Genomic DNA, 18,833 nt, shown 5'->3' on the forward strand with positions numbered 1-18,833 from the left:
AATAATGCATGCAGAGCAGAATTAGGCCGATACCCGCTAATTATCAAAATCCAGAAAAGAGCCGTTAAATTCTACAACCACCTTAAAGGAAGTGATTCCCAAACATTCCATAACAAAGCCATCATCTACAGAGAGATGAACCTGGAGAAGAGTCCCCTAAGCAAGCTGGTCCTGGGGCTCTGTTCACAAACACAAACAGACCCCACAGAGCCCCAGGACAACAACACAATTAGACCCAACCAAATCATGAGAAAACAAAAAGAGAATTACTTGACACATTGAAAATAATTAACAAAAAAACTGAGCAAACTAGAATGCTATTTGGCCCTAAACAGAGAGTACACAGTGGCAGAATACCTGACCACTGTGACTGACCCCAAATTAAGGAAAGCTTTGACTATGTACAGACTCAGTGAGCATAGCCTTGCTATTGAGAAAGGCCGCCGTAGGCAGACCTGGCTCTCAAGAGAAGACAGGCTATGTGCACACTGCCCACAAAATGAGGTGGAACTGAGCTGCACTTCCTAACCTCCATATTAGAGACACATATTTCCCTCAGATTACAGAGATCCACAAATAATTAGAAAACAAACCCAATTTTGATAAACTCCCATATCTGTTGGGTGAAATACCACAGTGTGCCATCACAGCAGCAAGATTTGTGACCTGTTGCCACAAGAAAAGGGCAACCGGTGAAGAACAAACACCATTGTAAATACAACCTATATTTATGTTTATTTATTTTCCCATTTGTACTTTAACTATTTGCACATTGTTACAACACTGTATATATACATAATCTGACATTTGAAATGTCTTTATTCTTTTGGAACTTTTGTGAGTGTAATGTTTACTGTTAATATTATTTTATTTTTTTATTGTTTATTTCACTTTTGTTTATTATCTATTTCACTTGTTTTGGCAATGTTAACATATGTTTCCCATGCTGATAAAGCCCTTAAATTGAATTGAATTGAAAGGAGAAAAGGGTGAATAATGACTGTTCATTTCAGAGCACACACACACACACACACACGTCACCTCCATCCCCTGACACCAACCTCCGTGTGTGACCACCCTTAGGTATGGTCTGATGACAGCCATGTCTATCCTCTGTTCCTGGTCTCCTATGATCACTGTCCTCCACAGTCTGCCTGCCTCCTCCTCCTCTGTCTGGCTTCCAGTCAGACCCTTGGAACTCACTATAGGAGTGTCGTCTGAAAACAGCAAGGATCCTCTTAATATACTTGCATCTCAGTTTCATCAGAGAACATGAAATCCTGAAGGGAAGTTGCTCACTTGTCTTGATTGATCTGAAAATGATGTCCTAATTGTACCTTTAAACCACCAATTTGGTCAAGTGTGTATTGTATTCACGTCTTGTTTCCATGAAAATCACTACTCTTGTCACATGTCTGTCCCCCCCACACCCCATTCCCATTCCACCCAGACCATGTGACCCCTGACCCCTGTCTGACCTTCCCACTCCAGCTCGTTGCCGTTGGTGATGAACTCCAGGGAGTCGTCGTCAGGCGTGTCCATGTCGTCCACGTTGATGTCCAGGTCGTCAGGGTTACCCAGAAAGTCATTTGACAGGACGGAACCCTCGCTCTGGTCCAATGACACGTTCATGTCCGGGGCTACCAGCGTACGGCGCTTACGCAGGGCCGACGACTCATCCCCGACACCAATATTCAGGGTGTTAGGGGGAGCTAGTAGAGGACACAGAAGGGGAGGCGAGGGTGTAGAAAGGAGGCGAGGGGAGAGGAGAGGAGAGGAGAGGAGAGGAGAGGAGAGGAGAGGAGAGGAGAGGGAGAGGAGAGGAGAGAAGAGAAGAGAAGAGAAGAGAAGAGAAGAGAAGAGAAGAGAAGAGAAGAGAAGAGAAGAGAAGAGAAGAGAAGAGAAGAGAAGAGAAGAGAAGAGAAGAGAAGAGAAGAGAAGAGAAGAGAAGAGAAGAGAAGAGAGGAAAGAAGAGAGGAGAGAGAGGAGAAGAGAAGGAGGAGAGGAGAGAAAAGAGAGGAGAGGAGAGGAGAGGAGAGGAGAGGAGAGGAGAGGAGAGGAGAGGAGAGGAGAGGAGAGGTTATCATAATGAACAGTTTCTTGTATTCTCAATTGTATTACTGGCAGAAATGTTTGAATTGTTGGACTGGAGAAAGTACATTTTTGCTCTACTTACTTGTCGTGTTGTCAGTGAGCCCCCCGTCCTCCATGTATCCATCTTCTGGTAGAGGCCTGGTAGGGACGACAGAGACAGAGAGGTTTGCCAAGACATTATAATAATTGTTTTAGCAAATTATTGTTAGTGGTAATAATACACTTCTGAGTTCAGAGCCTTGGTATTGTGGAGCTAGACTATTGTTACATTTACATTTTAGCAGACACTCTTATCCAGAGCGACTTACAGTTAGTGAGTGCATACATTATTTTTATTTATTTTTCATACCCCCCGTGGGAATCGAACCCACAACCCTGGCGTTGCAAACACCATGCTCTACTAACTGAGCTACATCCCTGCCGGCCATTCCCTCCCCTACCCTGGACGACGCTGGGCCAATTGTGCGCCGCCCCATGGGTCTCCCGGTCGCGGCCGGCTACGACAGAGCCTGGATTCGAACCAGGATGTACCAGGTGTACATGGGGCTTAGCTGCACCATAGTGGTGTACATGGGGCTTAGCTGCACCATAGTGGTGTACATGGGGCTTAGCTGCACCATAATAGTGTACATGGGGCTTAGCTGCACCATAATAGTGTACATGGGGCTTAGCTGCACCATAATAGTGTACATGGGGCTTAGCTGCACCATAGTGGTGTACATGGGGCTTAGCTGCACCATAATAGTGTACATGGGGCTTAGCTGCACCATAATAGTGTACATGGGGCTTAGCTGCACCATAGTGGTGTACATGGGGCTTAGCTGCACCATAGTGGTGTACATGGGGCTTAGCTGCACCATAATAGTGTACATGGGGCTTAGCTGCACCATAATAGTGTACATGGGGCTTAGCTGCACCATAATAGTGTACATGGGGCTTAGCTGCACCATAATAGTGTACATGGGGCTTAGCTGCACCATAGTAGTGTACATGGGGCTTAGCTGCACCATAATAGTGTACATGTGGCTTAGCTGCACCATAATAGTGTACATGGGGCTTAGCTGCACCATAATAGTGTACATGGGGCTTAGCTGCACCATAATAGTGTACATGTGGCTTAGCTGCACCATAGTGGTGTACATGTGGCTTAGCTGCACCATAATAGTGTACATGGGGCTTAGCTGCACCATAATGGTGTACATGGGGCTTAGCTGCACCATAATAGTGTACATGGGGCTTAGCTGCACCATAGTGGTGTACATGGGGTTTAGCTGCACCATAATAGTGTACATGGGGCTTAGCTGCACCATAATAGTGTACATGGGGCTTAGCTGCACCATAATAGTGTACATGTGGCTTAGCTGCACCATAATAGTGTACATGGGGCTTAGCTGCACCATAATAGTGTACATGGGGCTTAGCTGCACCATAATAGTGTACATGGGGCTTAGCTGCACCATAATAGTGTACATGGGGCTTAGCTGCAGCTCAGAAACATAACAATAGGAAGACACGAAACCAAAGTGAATGTCAAGTAGACCCTTGGGCCTCCTACTAGCGGCAGACTCGCAATCTGGCATTTCGGGCAAATGTCAGATGGGCTGGTCCATTTTTAGCTCAATGGGCCTGTCTAACTTGGGTTTTCTGCGCAAAATTAGAATTATCTAACAATGGGGACCTCAAGGAAAAAAATGGGCTGGTGTGGGGCCCTCAAGGAAAAAAAGGGCTGGTGTGTTAGAAATGCCAGGGCCGATTTCTGGTCCCAGTCCGACCCTGCCTCATTACACTCTGAACATGAGAATCACTACTCCTCTACCCATCCCAGACTTAGTTCAGTTTTTAGTGAGTTAGTCAAAATCAGGGAAAACAGTGTATAGTATAATGTGGTATTGTCTGTTGCAGATATAACCCCTAACCCAATCAATTCAAAGATACGATTCATGAGCTTGTCTTGAGTTAAACTGCACCCATATTCCAAGCCTTATTGAACTCATGTCTACATCCTGCATCCTGATAGGTTCAGTTAGTATAGCATAGGTGTTTAGTGTTTCAAAATGGTTCTCACATTTCATGCCTACTGAACACAACCCTCAAGGGTGAAGGGTTTTTATTAGTCACGTTTAAAAAAAACATTTGCTTCCCCGGCGTAACCCTGAGGTGAATAACTGATTATGTCATCTGATGATGTAATCTGATGATGTAATCTGATGATGTAATGAGTCACCTGCTACCCATTGTTTTCCCCCTGTTTCAAGACGTGTGCCAGAAAACCTGTCCCATGTCTACGTACTGATGGGTAATTATATACCGTTGTAACACAGGGCTGTTTTATGATAAGTCCGTTTCAAGTTATGAGAGTCCGAGCTGAATGTGTAGCCTCCATGTATACTGCTTCATAAAGTATTCACACCCCTTGACTTATTCCACATTGTGTTGTGTTACAGCCTGAAATCAAAATGGATTAAATAAAAAAAACATCTCACCCATCTACACACTATACCCCATAATGACAAAGTGAAAACATATTTTTTGAAATGTATTGAACATGAAATACAGAAATTTCTCATTTACATAAGCATTCACACCCCTGAGTCAATTAGAAGCACCTTTGGCAGCGATTAAAGCTGTGAGTCTTTCTGGGTAAGAGCTTGATTGTGCAACATTTGCCCATTATTCTTTTCAAATTTTCTTCAACCTCTGTCGAATTGGTTGTTGATCATTGCTAGACAGCCATTTTCAGGTCGTTCCATAGATTTCCAAGTAGATTTAAGTCCAAACTGTAACTAGTCCACTCAGGGACAGTCACTGTGTCACGACTTCCGCTGAGGCTGCCCCCCCTCCTGGTTCGGGCAGGCTTCGGCGTTCGTCGTCACCGGAATACTAGCTACTGCCGATCCCATTCTCATCACTCCACTTGTCATGTCTTGTCAATCACACACACCTGGTGCTCATTCCCCTAATTAGTATGTGTATAAGTGTTCCCTCTGTTCCCCTTGTCTTTGTGAGTGATTGTTTTGTTGTGAAGAGCGTGTAGCTCGGTTGAGCTATTATTCACTGTGTTTATGCTAAGGTGGATGTTTTCCCTTGTATAGTTTAATTTGACGCTTTGGGCGTTTTATTTATGTAAACGGAATAAACTCTGGACTTCGGTATTTTACCTCCTGCGCCTGACTCCTTCATTCACACCTCGTCACACACGGTCTTCTTGGTAAGCAACTCCAGTGTAGATTTGGCCTTGTGTTTTAGGTTATTGTCCTGCTGAAAGGTGAATTCATCTCCCAGTGTCTGGTGGAAAGCAGACTGAACCAGGCTTTCCTCTAGGATTTTGCCTGTGCTTAGCTCCATTCGGTTTCTTTTTTATCCTGAAACTCACCAGTCCTTAACAATTACAAGCATACCCATAACATAATGCAGCCACCACTATGCTTGAAAATATGGAGCGTGGTACTCAGTAATGTGTTGTATTGCATTTACCCCAAACATAACACTTTGTATTAAGGACATTTTAGCAGACGCTCTCATCCAGAGTGACTTACAGTAGTGAGTGCATACATTTTCATTTTTGCCTCATGGTGAAATCCGTGAGTGGTTTCCTTCCTTTCCGGCAACTTAGTTAGGAAGGACACCTGTATCTTTGTAGTGACTGGGTGTATTGATACACCATCCAAAGTGTAATTAATAACTTCACCATGCACAAAGGGATATTCAATGTCTGCTTTTTTTTAACCCATTTACCAATAGGTGCCCTTCTTTGCGAGGCATTAGAAAACCTCCCTGCTCTTTGTGGTTGAATCTGTGTTTGAAATTCACTGCTCGACCGAGGGACCTTACAGATAACTGTAAGTGTGGGGTAGAGAGATGAGGTAGTCATTCAAAAATCATGTTAAACACTATTATTGCACACGGAGTAAGTCCATGCAACTTATTATGTGACTTGTTAAGCACATTTTTACGCCTGAACTTATTTAGGCTTGCCATAACAAAGGGTTGTGAATATTTATTAACTCAAGACATTTCAGCTTTTCATTTGTTATTAATCTGTAAAAAAAATCAAAAAACATAATTACACTTTTGACATTATGGAGTATTTTGTGTAGGCAGTGACATAAAATCTCAGTTCAATCCATTTTAAATTCAGGCTGTAACACAACAAAATGTAGAAAAAGTCAAGGGGTGTGAATACTTTCTGAAGGCACTGTATGTCAATGTAGTACTACCCATCATCTCTCTTCATGCTAATCACTAATCACTTACATTCACTGTAATAACTGTGTAATTACAGTACTGTTTTATACTTTATACATTTGAGGTTGAGAGTCGAACCGCATGACATGAAATCAAACATTACAAAACGTCTCTGATAGAATTAAACAGAAAACAGAATGTGAAAATAGTGAGGGTGCCAATATAGCCACCCTGTATGTAGGTTAGTTGCCTCTGCCAAGAGACCCAGGCTTTTATGGCATAGGTTGTAGTGCACTCGTCCCATAAACACACGGTTGCTGGTTCAAACCCTGCTCTGATAATTTCCTCATAAATCGCTACACCTGGGGAAGTCTTTACTATGCATTACTCATTTATTTATTTGTTTATGTGTTACCTGGGGAAGTCTTCATCCTGCCACTCGTCCTTAACCTCCATGCTGTCCATGTGTGCCGTGACCTCTGACATGACCTCTGCCGTGCCCAACCTCCAATCAGGGGAGCAGGACCAGCGTTGGCCCTGGGGTCACTGTCAGAGAGAGAGAGATTATAAACAGCATGCTCACTCAAACATTCTTTGAGTCACTGTCAGAGAGAGACAGAGACACTGTTGCTCCTAACCAAGGTGCTAACTGAGTCCCTGTCAGTCAGATGTCCAGAGAGAGAAATGATAACCAACGTGTTCACTCAGGGCTGGAGTCACTGTCTGACCAAGGTTGTGAGGCCAACACGTAAGCTTAATAAACACAAGTGATACTGACAAGGCTGGTAAGCTTAATAAACACAAGTGATACTGGCAAGGCTGGTAAGCGCAGTCTGCACGTTTTTTATTTTCTTTCAAGACACACAGAGAGAGAAATAATAAACAATGTGGTGTCAATGGGGTTCAAACCAAAACTAAAATGAGTAATTTCCTAACTCTGGTCCACGGCATTAGTCTCTCCACTAACGAGGAATGCACAGTAACACCCTGGACCAGAGCTAGTCATTTCCATACTCTGGGGAAAGATGACAAACACATAGAAACATCTAAGGATGATATAAAATGTGATAAAAATAATCAGAGACTAAAAACAGTATCAACTCATGATGTGACCCTTCACATTGTGCTGAGGGCAAGGATATTACAACGACAATGTCCTTTTCCAATGGAACAACTCACAGGTCCTTCTGGACAAAACAAACTGTCCTTGTCATTGAACGGAGTTTGGAGTAGGTGTCAGGTGCAACGGTTTGTGTCAAGAGCTGCAACGCTGCAAATGGCACCCTATTCCCTTTCAAGATAGAGATCTCTACTTTCCCTAACACTAGATGGTGCCCTGCTCACAGATAGAGATTCCCTAGTCCTACTGACCAATATTCACTTCTGATGTAGAGAGTCCAGGTTCAATGATACACTCATCTCATCCAAATGTAAATCTACATAAGTTGTTTTATTTTATCATGATAACAAGCAGTCTCTGATACAAAGAAAGCCCAGAGCCTGCAATCACACGCACAGACGTAATCACACGCACACATACACACTCTCACACACACAGATACACTCTCACACACAGACACACTCTCACGCACACAGACACACTCTCACACACAGACACACTCTCACACACACAGATACACTCTCACACACACGGACACACTCTCACACACACAGACACACTCTCACGCACACAGAGACACACTCTCACACACAGAGACACTCTCACACACAGACACACTCTAACACACACAGACACACTCTCACACACACAGACACACTCTAACACACACAGACACACTCTCACGCACACAGACACACTCTCACACACACGGATGCACTCTCACACACACAGACACACTCTCACACACAGACACACTCTCACACACACAGACACACTCTCACACACACAGACACACTCTCACACACACGGACACACTCTCACACACACAGACACACTCTCACACACACGGATGACCACGCTAATGCAATAATTGACTAATAATCGAGTTGTCTCTGTGCGATATCCTTCAGTCCTCTTCGTAAGTCCTTCATGCAGTCAGCCAGTACTGGGATACGTTCCAAATGGCACCCTATTCCCTACATAGTGCACTACTTTTGACCAGAGCTCTATAGGCCCTGTTCAGAAGAAGTGCACTGGGATGGAACCACATAATCTGAGCTTCAGTGTACCTTTATTTAAAAGATGATGTAATCAAATCACAATAAGGTATGATTCAATCATCATTCAGTACAGTACACTACGGTCTATTGACTGGCAGGGTACAAAGTGAGGTCATGTTGGTGAATCGTGCCCTGTGCTCAGCTGAGGGTAGTCATGTGTGGACAGCGAGAACTTCAGGCGTGTGAGATAAGGCTTCAGGGAGGAGATGCCACATAGATACTTTTAGAACAGTATTATACATATTGTCTATGGAATCAATCTATAATGCACAGTTCGGGATGTAGCTGAGATTTCTCAGTGCATATTGTCCACAGACATAGCTGGGACACAGACAAGGCACTGATACGTTGTAGCCCTGCTATAGTAGAGACAAGGCACTGATACGTTGTAGCCCTGATATACTAGAGACAAGGCACTGATACGTTGTAGCCCTGATATACTAGAGACAAGGCACTGATACGTTGTAGCCCTGATATACTAGAGACAAGGCACTGATACGTTGTAGCCCTGATATACTAGAGACAAGGCACTGATACGTTGTAGCCCTGATATACTAGAGACAAGGCACTGATACGTTGTAGCCCTGATATACTAGAGACAAGGCACTGATACGTTGTAGCCCTGATATAGAGTAGAGACAAGGCACTGATACGTTGTAGCCCGGATATACTAGAGACAAGACACTGATACGTTGTAGCCCTGATATACTAGAGACAAGGCACTGATACGTTGTAGCCCTGATATAGAGTAGAGACAAGGCACTGATACGTTGTAGCCCTGATATACTAGAGACAAGGCACTGATACGTTGTAGCCCTGATATACTAGAGACAAGACACTGATACGTTGTAGCCCTGATATACTAGAGACAAGACACTGATACGTTGTAGCCCTGATATACTAGAGACAAGACACTGATACGTTGTAGCCCTGATATACTAGAGACAAGACACTGATACGTTGTAGCCCTGATATACTAGAGACAAGGCACTGATACGTTGTAGCCCTGATATACTAGAGACAAGGCACTGATACGTTGTAGCCCTGATATACTAGAGACAAGGCACTGATACGTTGTAGCCCTGATATACTAGAGACAAGGCACTGATACGTTGTAGCCCTGATATACTAGAGACAAGACACCGATACGTTGTAGCCCTGATATACTAGAGACAAGACACTGATACGTTGTAGCCCTGATATACTAGAGACAAGGCACTGATACGTTGTAGCCCTGATATACTAGAGACAAGACACTGATACGTTGTAGCCCTGATATACTAGAGACAAGACACTGATACGTTGTAGCCCTGATATGCTAGAGACAAGACACTGATACGTTGTAGCCCTGATATACTAGAGACAAGGCACTGATACGTTGTAGCCCTGATATAGTAGAGACAAGACACTGATACGTTGTAGCCCTGATATACTAGAGACAAGACACTGATACGTTGTAGCCCTGATATACTAGAGACAAGACACTGATACGTTGTAGCCCTGATATACTAGAGACAAGGCACTGATACGTTGTAGCCCTGATATACTAGAGACAAGACACTGATACGTTGTAGCCCTGATATACTAGAGACAAGGCACTGATACGTTGTAGCCCTGATATACTAGAGACAAGGCACTGATACGTTGTAGCCCTGATATACTAGAGACAAGACACTGATACGTTGTAGCCCTGATATACTAGAGACAAGACACTGATACGTTGTAGCCCTGATATACTAGAGACAAGACACTGATACGTTGTAGCCCTGATATACTAGAGACAAGGCACTGATACGTTGTAGCCCTGATATAGTAGAGACAAGACACTGATACGTTGTAGCCCTGATATACTAGAGACAAGACACTGATACGTTGTAGCCCTGATATACTAGAGACAAGACACTGATACGTTGTAGCCCTGATATACTAGAGACAAGGCACTGATACGTTGTAGCCCTGATATACTAGAGACAAGACACTGATACGTTGTAGCCCTGATATACTAGAGACAAGGCACTGATACGTTGTAGCCCTGATATACTAGAGACAAGGCACTGATATGTTGTAGCCCTGATATACTAGAGACAAGGCACTGATACGTTGTAGCCCTGCTATAGTAGAGACAAGGCACTGATACGTTGTAGCCCTGATGTACTAGAGACAAGGCACTGATACGTTGTAGCCCTGCTATACTAGAGACAAGGCACTGATACGTTGTAGCCCTGATATACTAGAGACAAGGCACTGATACGTTGTAGCCCTGATATACTAGAGACATGGCACTGATACGTTGTAGCCCTGATATACTAGAGACAAGGCACTGATACGTTGTAGCCCTGATATACTAGAGACAAGGCACTGATACGTTGTAGCCCTGATATACTAGAGACAAGACACTGATACGTTGTAGCCCTGATATACTAGAGACAAGGCACTGATACGTTGTAGCCCTGATATACTAGAGACAAGACACTGATACGTTGTAGCCCTGATATACTAGAAACAAGACACTGATACGTTGTAGCCCTGATATACTAGAGACAAGGCACTGATACGTTGTAGCCCTGATATACTAGAGACAAGGCACTGATACGTTGTAGCCCTGATATACTAGAGACAAGGCACTGATACGTTGTAGCCCTGATATACTAGAGACAAGGCACTGATACGTTGTAGCCCTGATATACTAGAGACAAGACACTGATACGTTGTAGCCCTGATATACTAGAGACAAGGCACTGATACGTTGTAGCCCTGATATACTAGAGACAAGGCACTGATATGTTGTAGCCCTGATATACTAGAGACAAGGCACTGATACGTTGTAGCCCTGCTATAGTAGAGACAAGGCACTGATACGTTGTAGCCCTGATGTACTAGAGACAAGGCACTGATACGTTGTAGCCCTGCTATACTAGAGACAAGGCACTGATACGTTGTAGCCCTGATATACTAGAGACAAGGCACTGATACGTTGTAGCCCTGATATACTAGAGACATGGCACTGATACGTTGTAGCCCTGATATACTAGAGACAAGGCACTGATACGTTGTAGCCCTGATATACTAGAGACAAGGCACTGATACGTTGTAGCCCTGATATACTAGAGACAAGACACTGATACGTTGTAGCCCTGATATACTAGAGACAAGGCACTGATACGTTGTAGCCCTGATATACTAGAGACAAGACACTGATACGTTGTAGCCCTGATATACTAGAAACAAGACACTGATACGTTGTAGCCCTGATATACTAGAGACAAGGCACTGATACGTTGTAGCCCTGATATACTAGAGACAAGGCACTGATACGTTGTAGCCCTGATATACTAGAGACAAGGCACTGATACGTTGTAGCCCTGATATACTAGAGACAAGGCACTGATACGTTGTAGCCCTGATATACTAGAGACAAGACACTGATATGTTGTAGCCCTGATATACTAGAGACAAGGGACTGATACGTTGTAGCCCTGATATACTAGAGACAAGGCACTGATACGTTGTAGCCCTGATATACTAGAGACAAGACACTGATACGTTGTAGCCCTGATATACTAGAGACAAGACACTGATACGTTGTAGCCCTGCTATACTAGAGACAAGACACTGATACGTTGTAGCCCTGATATACTAGAGACAAGACACTGATACGTTGTAGCCCTGATATACTAGAGACAAGGCACTGATACGTTGTAGCCCTGATATACTAGAAACAAGACACTGATACGTTGTAGCCCTGATATACTAGAGACAAGACACTGATACGTTGTAGCCCTGATATACTAGAGACAAGACACTGATACGTTGTAGCCCTGATATAGTAGAGACAAGACACTGATACGTTGTAGCCCTGATATACTAGAGACAAGACACTGATACGTTGTAGCCCTGATATACTAGAGACAAGGCACTGATACGTTGTAGCCCTGATATACTAGAGACAAGGCACTGATATGTTGTAGCCCTGATATACTAGAGACAAGACACTGATACGTTGTAGCCCTGATATACTAGAGGCCTGCAAACATTAACACTACAGAGTCAGAGGTGTGGCCTGCCCACATTAACACTACAGAGTCAGAGGTGTGGCCTGCATACATTAAGACTACAGAGTCAGAGGTGTGGCCTGCACACATTAACACTACAGAGTCAGAGGTGTGGCCTGCATACATTAACACTACAGAGTCAGCGGTGTGGCCTGCATACATTAACACTACAGAGTCAGAGGTGTGGCCTGCCTACATTAACACAACAGAGTCAGAGGTGTGGCCTGCCTACATTAACACTACAGAGTCAGAGGTGTGGCCTGCAAACATTAACACTACAGAGTCAGAGGTGTGGCCTGCAAACATTAACACTACAGAGTCAGAGGTGTGGCCTGCAAACATTAACACTACAGAGTCAGAGGTGTGGCCTGCTACATTAACACTACAGAGTCAGAGGTGTGGCCTGCATACATTAACACTACAGAGTCAGAGGTGTGGCCTGCAAACATTAACACTACAGAGTCAGAGGTGTGGCCTGCACACATTAACACTACAGAGTCAGAGGTGTGGCCTGCATACATTAACACTACAGAGTCAGAGGTGTGGCCTGCACACATTAACACTACAGAGTCAGAGGTGTGGCCTGCAAACATTAACACTACAGAGTCAGAGGTGTGGCCTGCATACATTAACACTACAGAGTCAGAGGTGTGGCCTGCACACATTAACACTACAGAGTCAGAGGTGTGGCCTGCAAACATTAACACTACAGAGTCAGAGGTGTGGCCTGCTACATTAACACTACAGAGTCAGAGGTGTGGCCTGAACATGTCTACTGCTAGATGATTTACATCCAGGTTAAGTCTCAAATGGCACCCTATTCCCTATTTAGTGCACTGCTTTTGACCGGGGCCCATTGGTTCCAGAGTGTGCAGAATCATTCTACAGCTCTCTCACACACAATCTCTCACATGCTACCTACCCTACCGCCTGATTGGATACAGTCACACATCACACAGCCTTTTGTCTGGGCATGGGACCATGTGCCTGCCCCATAGCTAAAGAGCAAAAAAGTCAAGACATTTAAATGATGCATTGCAGACACTTTCAATAGAGGCATTGATAATATTATCAGACCGTGCTTAACAACCAGACTACAGGGGTGTATTCTGTTACAGTGCCCTGCAAAATTATTCATCCCCCTTGGCGTTTTTCCTATTTTATTGCATTACAACCTGTAATTTAAATTGATTTTTATTTGGATTTCATGTCATGGACATACACAAAATAGTCAAAATTGGTGAAGTGAAATAAAAAAATAACTTGTTTCAAAAAGTTCTCAAAAATAAATAACGGAAAAGTGGTGCGTGCATATGTATTCACCCCCTTTGCTATGAAGCCCCTAAATAAGATCTGGTGCAACCAATTACCTTCAGAAGTCACATAATTAGTTAAATAAAGTCCACCTGTGTGCAATCTAAGTGTCACATGATCTGTCACATGATCTCAGTATACAGTGGGGGAAAAAAAGTATTTAGTCAGCCACCAATTGTGCAAGTTCTCCCACTTAAAAAGATGAGAGAGGCCTGTAATTTTCATCATAGGTACACGTCAACTATGACAGACAAATTGAGATTTTCTTTTCTCCAGAAAATCACATTGTAGGATTTTTAATGAATTTATTTGCAAATTATGGTGGAAAATAATTATTTGGTCACCTACAAACAAGCAAGATTTCTGGCTCTCACAGACCTGTAACTTCTTCTTTAAGAGGCTCCTCTGTCCCCCACTCGTTACCTGTATTAATGGCACCTGTTTGAACTTGTTATCAGTATAAAAGACACCTGTCCACAACCTCAAACAGTCACACTCCAAACTCCACTATGGCCAAGACCAAAGAGCTGTCAAAGGACACCAGAAACAAAATTGTAGACCTGCACCAGGCTGGGAAGACTGAATCTGCAATAGGTAAGCAGCTTGGTTTGAAGAAATCAACTGTGGGAGCAATTATTAGGAAATGGAAGACATACAAGACCACTGATAATCTCCCTCGATCTGGGGCTCCACGCAAGATCTCACCCCGTGGGGTCAAAATGATCACAAGAACGGTGAGCAAAAATCCCAGAACCACACGAGGGGACCTAGTGAATGACCTGCAGAGAGCTGGGACCAAAGTAACAAAGCCTACCATCAGCAACACACTACGCCACCAGGGACTCAAATCCTGCAGTGCCAGACGTGTCCCCCTGCTTAAGCCAGTACATGTCCAGGCCCGTCTGAAGTTTGCTAGAGTGCATTTGGATGATCTAGAAGAGGATTGGGAGAATGTCGTATGGTCAGATGAAACCAAAATATAACTTTTTGGTAAAAACTCAACTCGTCGTGTTTGGAGGACAAAGAATGCTGAGTTGCATCCAAAGAACACCATACCTACTGTGAAGCATGGGGGTGGAAACATCATGCTTTGGGGCTGTTTTTCTGCAAAGGGACCAGGACGACTGATCCGTGTAAAGGAAAGAATGAATGGGGCCATGTATCGTGAGATTTTGAGTGAAAACCTCCTTCCATCAGCAAGGGCATTGAAGATGAAACGTGGCTGGGTCTTTCAGCATGACAATGATCCCAAACACACCGCCCGGGCAACGAAGGAGTGGCTTCGTAAGAAGCATTTCAAGGTCCTGGAGTGGCCTAGCCAGTCTCCAGATCTCAACCCCATAGAAAATCTTTGGAGGGAGTTGAAAGTCTGTGTTGCCCAGCGACAGCCCCAAAACATCACTGCTCTAGAGGCGATCTGCATGGAGGAATGTGCCAAAATACCATCAACAGTGTGTGAAAACCTTGTGAAGACTTACAGAAAACATTTGACCTGTGTCATTGCCAACGAAGGGTATATAACAAAGTATTGAGAAACTTTTGTTATTGACCAAATACTTATTTTCCACCATAATTTGCAAATAAATTCATAAACAATCCTACAATGTGATTTTCTGGAATTTTTTTCCTCATTTTGTCTGTCATAGTTGAAATGTACCTATGATGAAAATTACAGGCCTCTCTCATCTTTTTAAGTGGGAGAACTTGCACAATTGGTGGCTGACTAAATACTTTTTTCCCCCACTGTATATACACCTGTTATGAAAGGCCCCAGAGTCTGCAACACCACTAAGCAAGGGGCACCACCAAGCAAGCGGCACCATGAAGACCAAGGATTTCTCCAAACAGGACAGGGACAAAGTTGTGGAGAAGTACAGATCAGGGTTGGGTTATAAAAAAATATCAGAAACTTTGAACATCCCAAGGAGCACCATTAAATCCATTATAAAAAAATTGAAAGAATATGGCACCACAACAAACCTGAGAGGGCCGCCCACCAAAACTCACGGACCAGGCAAGGAGGGCATTAATCAGAGAGGCAACAAAGAGACCAAAGATAACCCTGAAGGAGCTGCAAAGCTCCACAGCGGAGATTGGAGTATCTGTCCATAGGGCCACTTTAAGCCGTACACTCCACAGAGCTGGGCTTTACGGAAGAGTGGCCAGCAAAAAGCCATTGCTTAAAGAAAAAACATTTGGTGTTCGCCAAAAGGCATGTGGGAGTAGGTACTCTTGTCAGACTAAAATTGAGCTTTTTGGCCATCAAGGAAAACGCTATGTCTGGCGCAAACCCAACACCTCTCATCAACCCGAGAACACCATCCCCACAATGAAGCATGGTGGTGGCAGGATCATGCTGTGGGGATGTTTTTCATCGGCAGGGACTGGGAAACTGGTCAGAATTGAAGGAATGATGGATGGCGCTAAATACAAGGAAATTCTTGAGGGAAATCTGTTTCAGTCTTCCATAGATTTGAGACTGGGACGGAGGTTCACCTTCCAGCAGGACAATGACCCTAAGCATACTGCTAATGCAACACTTGAGTGGTTTATGAGGAAACATTAAAATGTATTGGAATGGCCTAGTCAAAGCCCAGACCTCAATCCAATTGAGAATCTGTGGTATGACTTAAAGATTGCTATACACCAGCGGAACCCATCCAACTTGAAGGAGCTGGAGCAGTTTTGCCTTGAAGAATGGGCAAAAATCCCAGTGGCTAGATGTGCCAAGCTTATAGAGACATACCCCAAGAGACTTGCAGCTGTAATTGCTGCAAAAGGTGGCTCTACAAATATGCACGCTCAAGTTCAGTTTTTTTGTTTCACCCCAAAAAATATTTTGCATCTTCAAAGTGGTAGGCATGTTGTGTAAATCAAATGATACAAACCCCCCCAAAAAAAAATATATTTTAATTCCAGGTTGTAAGGCAACAAAATAGGAAAAATGCCAAGGGGGGGTGAATACTTTCTCAAACCACTATGCCAAATCTTCATGCCATTTTAATAGTTATGCACGCTCAAGTTCAGTTTTTTTGTTTCACCCCAAAAAATATTTTGCATCTTCAAAGTGGTAGGCATGTTGTGTAAATCAAATGATACAAACCCCCAAAAAAAAAAAAAAAAATATTTTAATTCCAGGTTGTAAGGCAACAAAATAGGAAAAATGCCAAGGGGGGGTGAATACTTTCTCAAACCACTATGCCAAATCTTCATGCCATTTTAATGATGCAGACATTCAATAGGCACGGTGATGATAGTATCAGAATAGGATAGCTATTTGAGACGCAGCCTGTGCCTCTGCCTCATACTCCATGTCAGCGATCCTAACTCCGGTTGATGAATAGAAAAACACAATGTCTCTGTAATTTGAACCAGATTAGCTGCATGTAATGATGCATGAAAGGTCAGCTGATCGATCAATATAGCATGGGCTCAGGACTAGACTCATTGCTCCAGAGTTAGAATGCATCATCATCATCATCGTCGTCATCATCATCATCATCACATAGAACAGTTCTAGAACTGAACATTCTGAACACTCTAAGGAAGGACATCACTGACTGAGGTAAAAAAAAAAAAAGGCAATGATGACAGTATATTGTCATTGGCCACATATAGTGGAAACATAGCCTGTGCTCTTTCCAACTCCATTGCTGTCAGTGTCAAGACAAACCTTGGTATGACAATGTGACACAGGGAGTTAGCGTGAAAGTACAAACAGACTGACACTCAGGCTAGTAGAACACAGTAGAGTATAGAACACTCACATTCAACAGGAAGTTCTCTGTCTCCTGTAGCTGACTCTGAATGTTTCTGTTTTTCTTCTTCTGTCCTCTTCCTCTTCCCTGGGAAGCCCAGGATAATCCACAGGTAATGCTTGGTGATGAGACCAGGTAATGCTAGGTGATGAGACCAGGTGAGGCCAGGTGAAGCATGCTATAGGTGCCAACCAGGGGCTCAGGTCCAGGCTCCAGCCCTGGGTGTCACCGCTCCAACCCTGGGTGTTTGGGACCGCTACAGGCAGAGAATGGCTCCCTGTGGACCTGGGTGGGTAGGAACCACAGTCTATGGTAGGAACATACACCTGTGTTCTGTTCTGTTCAGCAGAGCTCCCTTCTGCTAAAACAACAGTTTCTCATCTGTGTCCAGTTGCCGTGGGAATAAACGTTCCTCTCCATGTACCCCAGATTGTGTTGTGATGATCTATCTGTGGCCCTTTATTCCTAACGGGATCTCCTCTCCATCTTCTTCAGAGTTCACACACGTTAGAACACATACACACCCCGTCCCCAGCTGTAATGCCCAGGCAGGCTCTCTAATCCCGCTGCGATGACATCATGGTTGTGGTCGCTGTGTGATGGGGGGGTTATGTCATCTCACCCGTCTGATTCACACATACTCTTCCTCTCCATCTTCTTCCTCCTTTCTCTGTGTGAATCTGATAGACTGGAGTTATAATACACAGCCTGTAGTAGTATGATCTGGTTGGTTTTGTCTTCTATGAGCAGTTATTCCTGCGTTCGGCCCTAGTTTTTCATATTCGTTTATCCCTCACAAGCTGTTAAAGATGGACGATTCCTCATGCACACTCTTCCCTGGCAACAGCATCTCTCTCTCTCTCTCTCTCTCTCTCTCTCTCTCTCTCTCTCTCTCTCTCTCTCTCTCTCTCTTTTTAATAAAGTCCTTCTCCACATAATTCCGCTCCCTGCTCTCTCTCATTCTGCCTGTGCCACTGATGCTTGCATTTCTCCTCCCCATCCTCCTCTTCCCCTTTACTCTCCCTCCTCCCCCACCTCCCCCCCTCCTCTCTCTCCTCTCTCTCCTCCCCCTCCTCTTTCACTCAGTACAGCTGCACGGCGCTCTGGGCAGTGTCAGAGTACAGAGAGATGCATCTCTCCCTCTAGGGCTGTAATGCACGCTTCCCAAGCGGCACAGCCACTGGTTTTCTGACCCTGCCATTGGCTGAGAGGGTGAGGTGAAATGCATTTTGGGGTCATGTTTACACGT

At 44.1% G+C, this 18,833-nt stretch overlaps 1 protein-coding gene across 1 annotated transcript in view; it reads right to left on the minus strand.

Annotated features, from left to right (window-relative positions):
• LOC121535419 (caytaxin) overlaps positions 1 to 18,487 on the minus strand; it is a 29,193-nt gene extending 10,706 nt beyond the window's left edge. Inside the window, exons 1-5 of the mRNA XM_041842461.2 lie at positions 17,594 to 18,487; positions 6,695 to 6,825; positions 2,177 to 2,232; positions 1,479 to 1,712; positions 1,062 to 1,217 (exon numbers count right to left, since the gene is read on the minus strand). Of these exons, the coding sequence (XP_041698395.1) occupies positions 1,062 to 1,217; positions 1,479 to 1,712; positions 2,177 to 2,232; positions 6,695 to 6,765 (517 nt within the window). The 5' untranslated portion in view covers positions 6,766 to 6,825; positions 17,594 to 18,487. The remainder of the gene's footprint in view (positions 1 to 1,061; positions 1,218 to 1,478; positions 1,713 to 2,176; positions 2,233 to 6,694; positions 6,826 to 17,593) is intronic.
• Between the last annotated feature and the right edge of the window lie 346 nt (positions 18,488 to 18,833).

This window comes from Coregonus clupeaformis, chromosome 21 (assembly GCF_020615455.1).
Source record: "Coregonus clupeaformis isolate EN_2021a chromosome 21, ASM2061545v1, whole genome shotgun sequence".
Taxonomy (NCBI): Eukaryota; Metazoa; Chordata; class Actinopteri; order Salmoniformes; family Salmonidae; genus Coregonus; species Coregonus clupeaformis.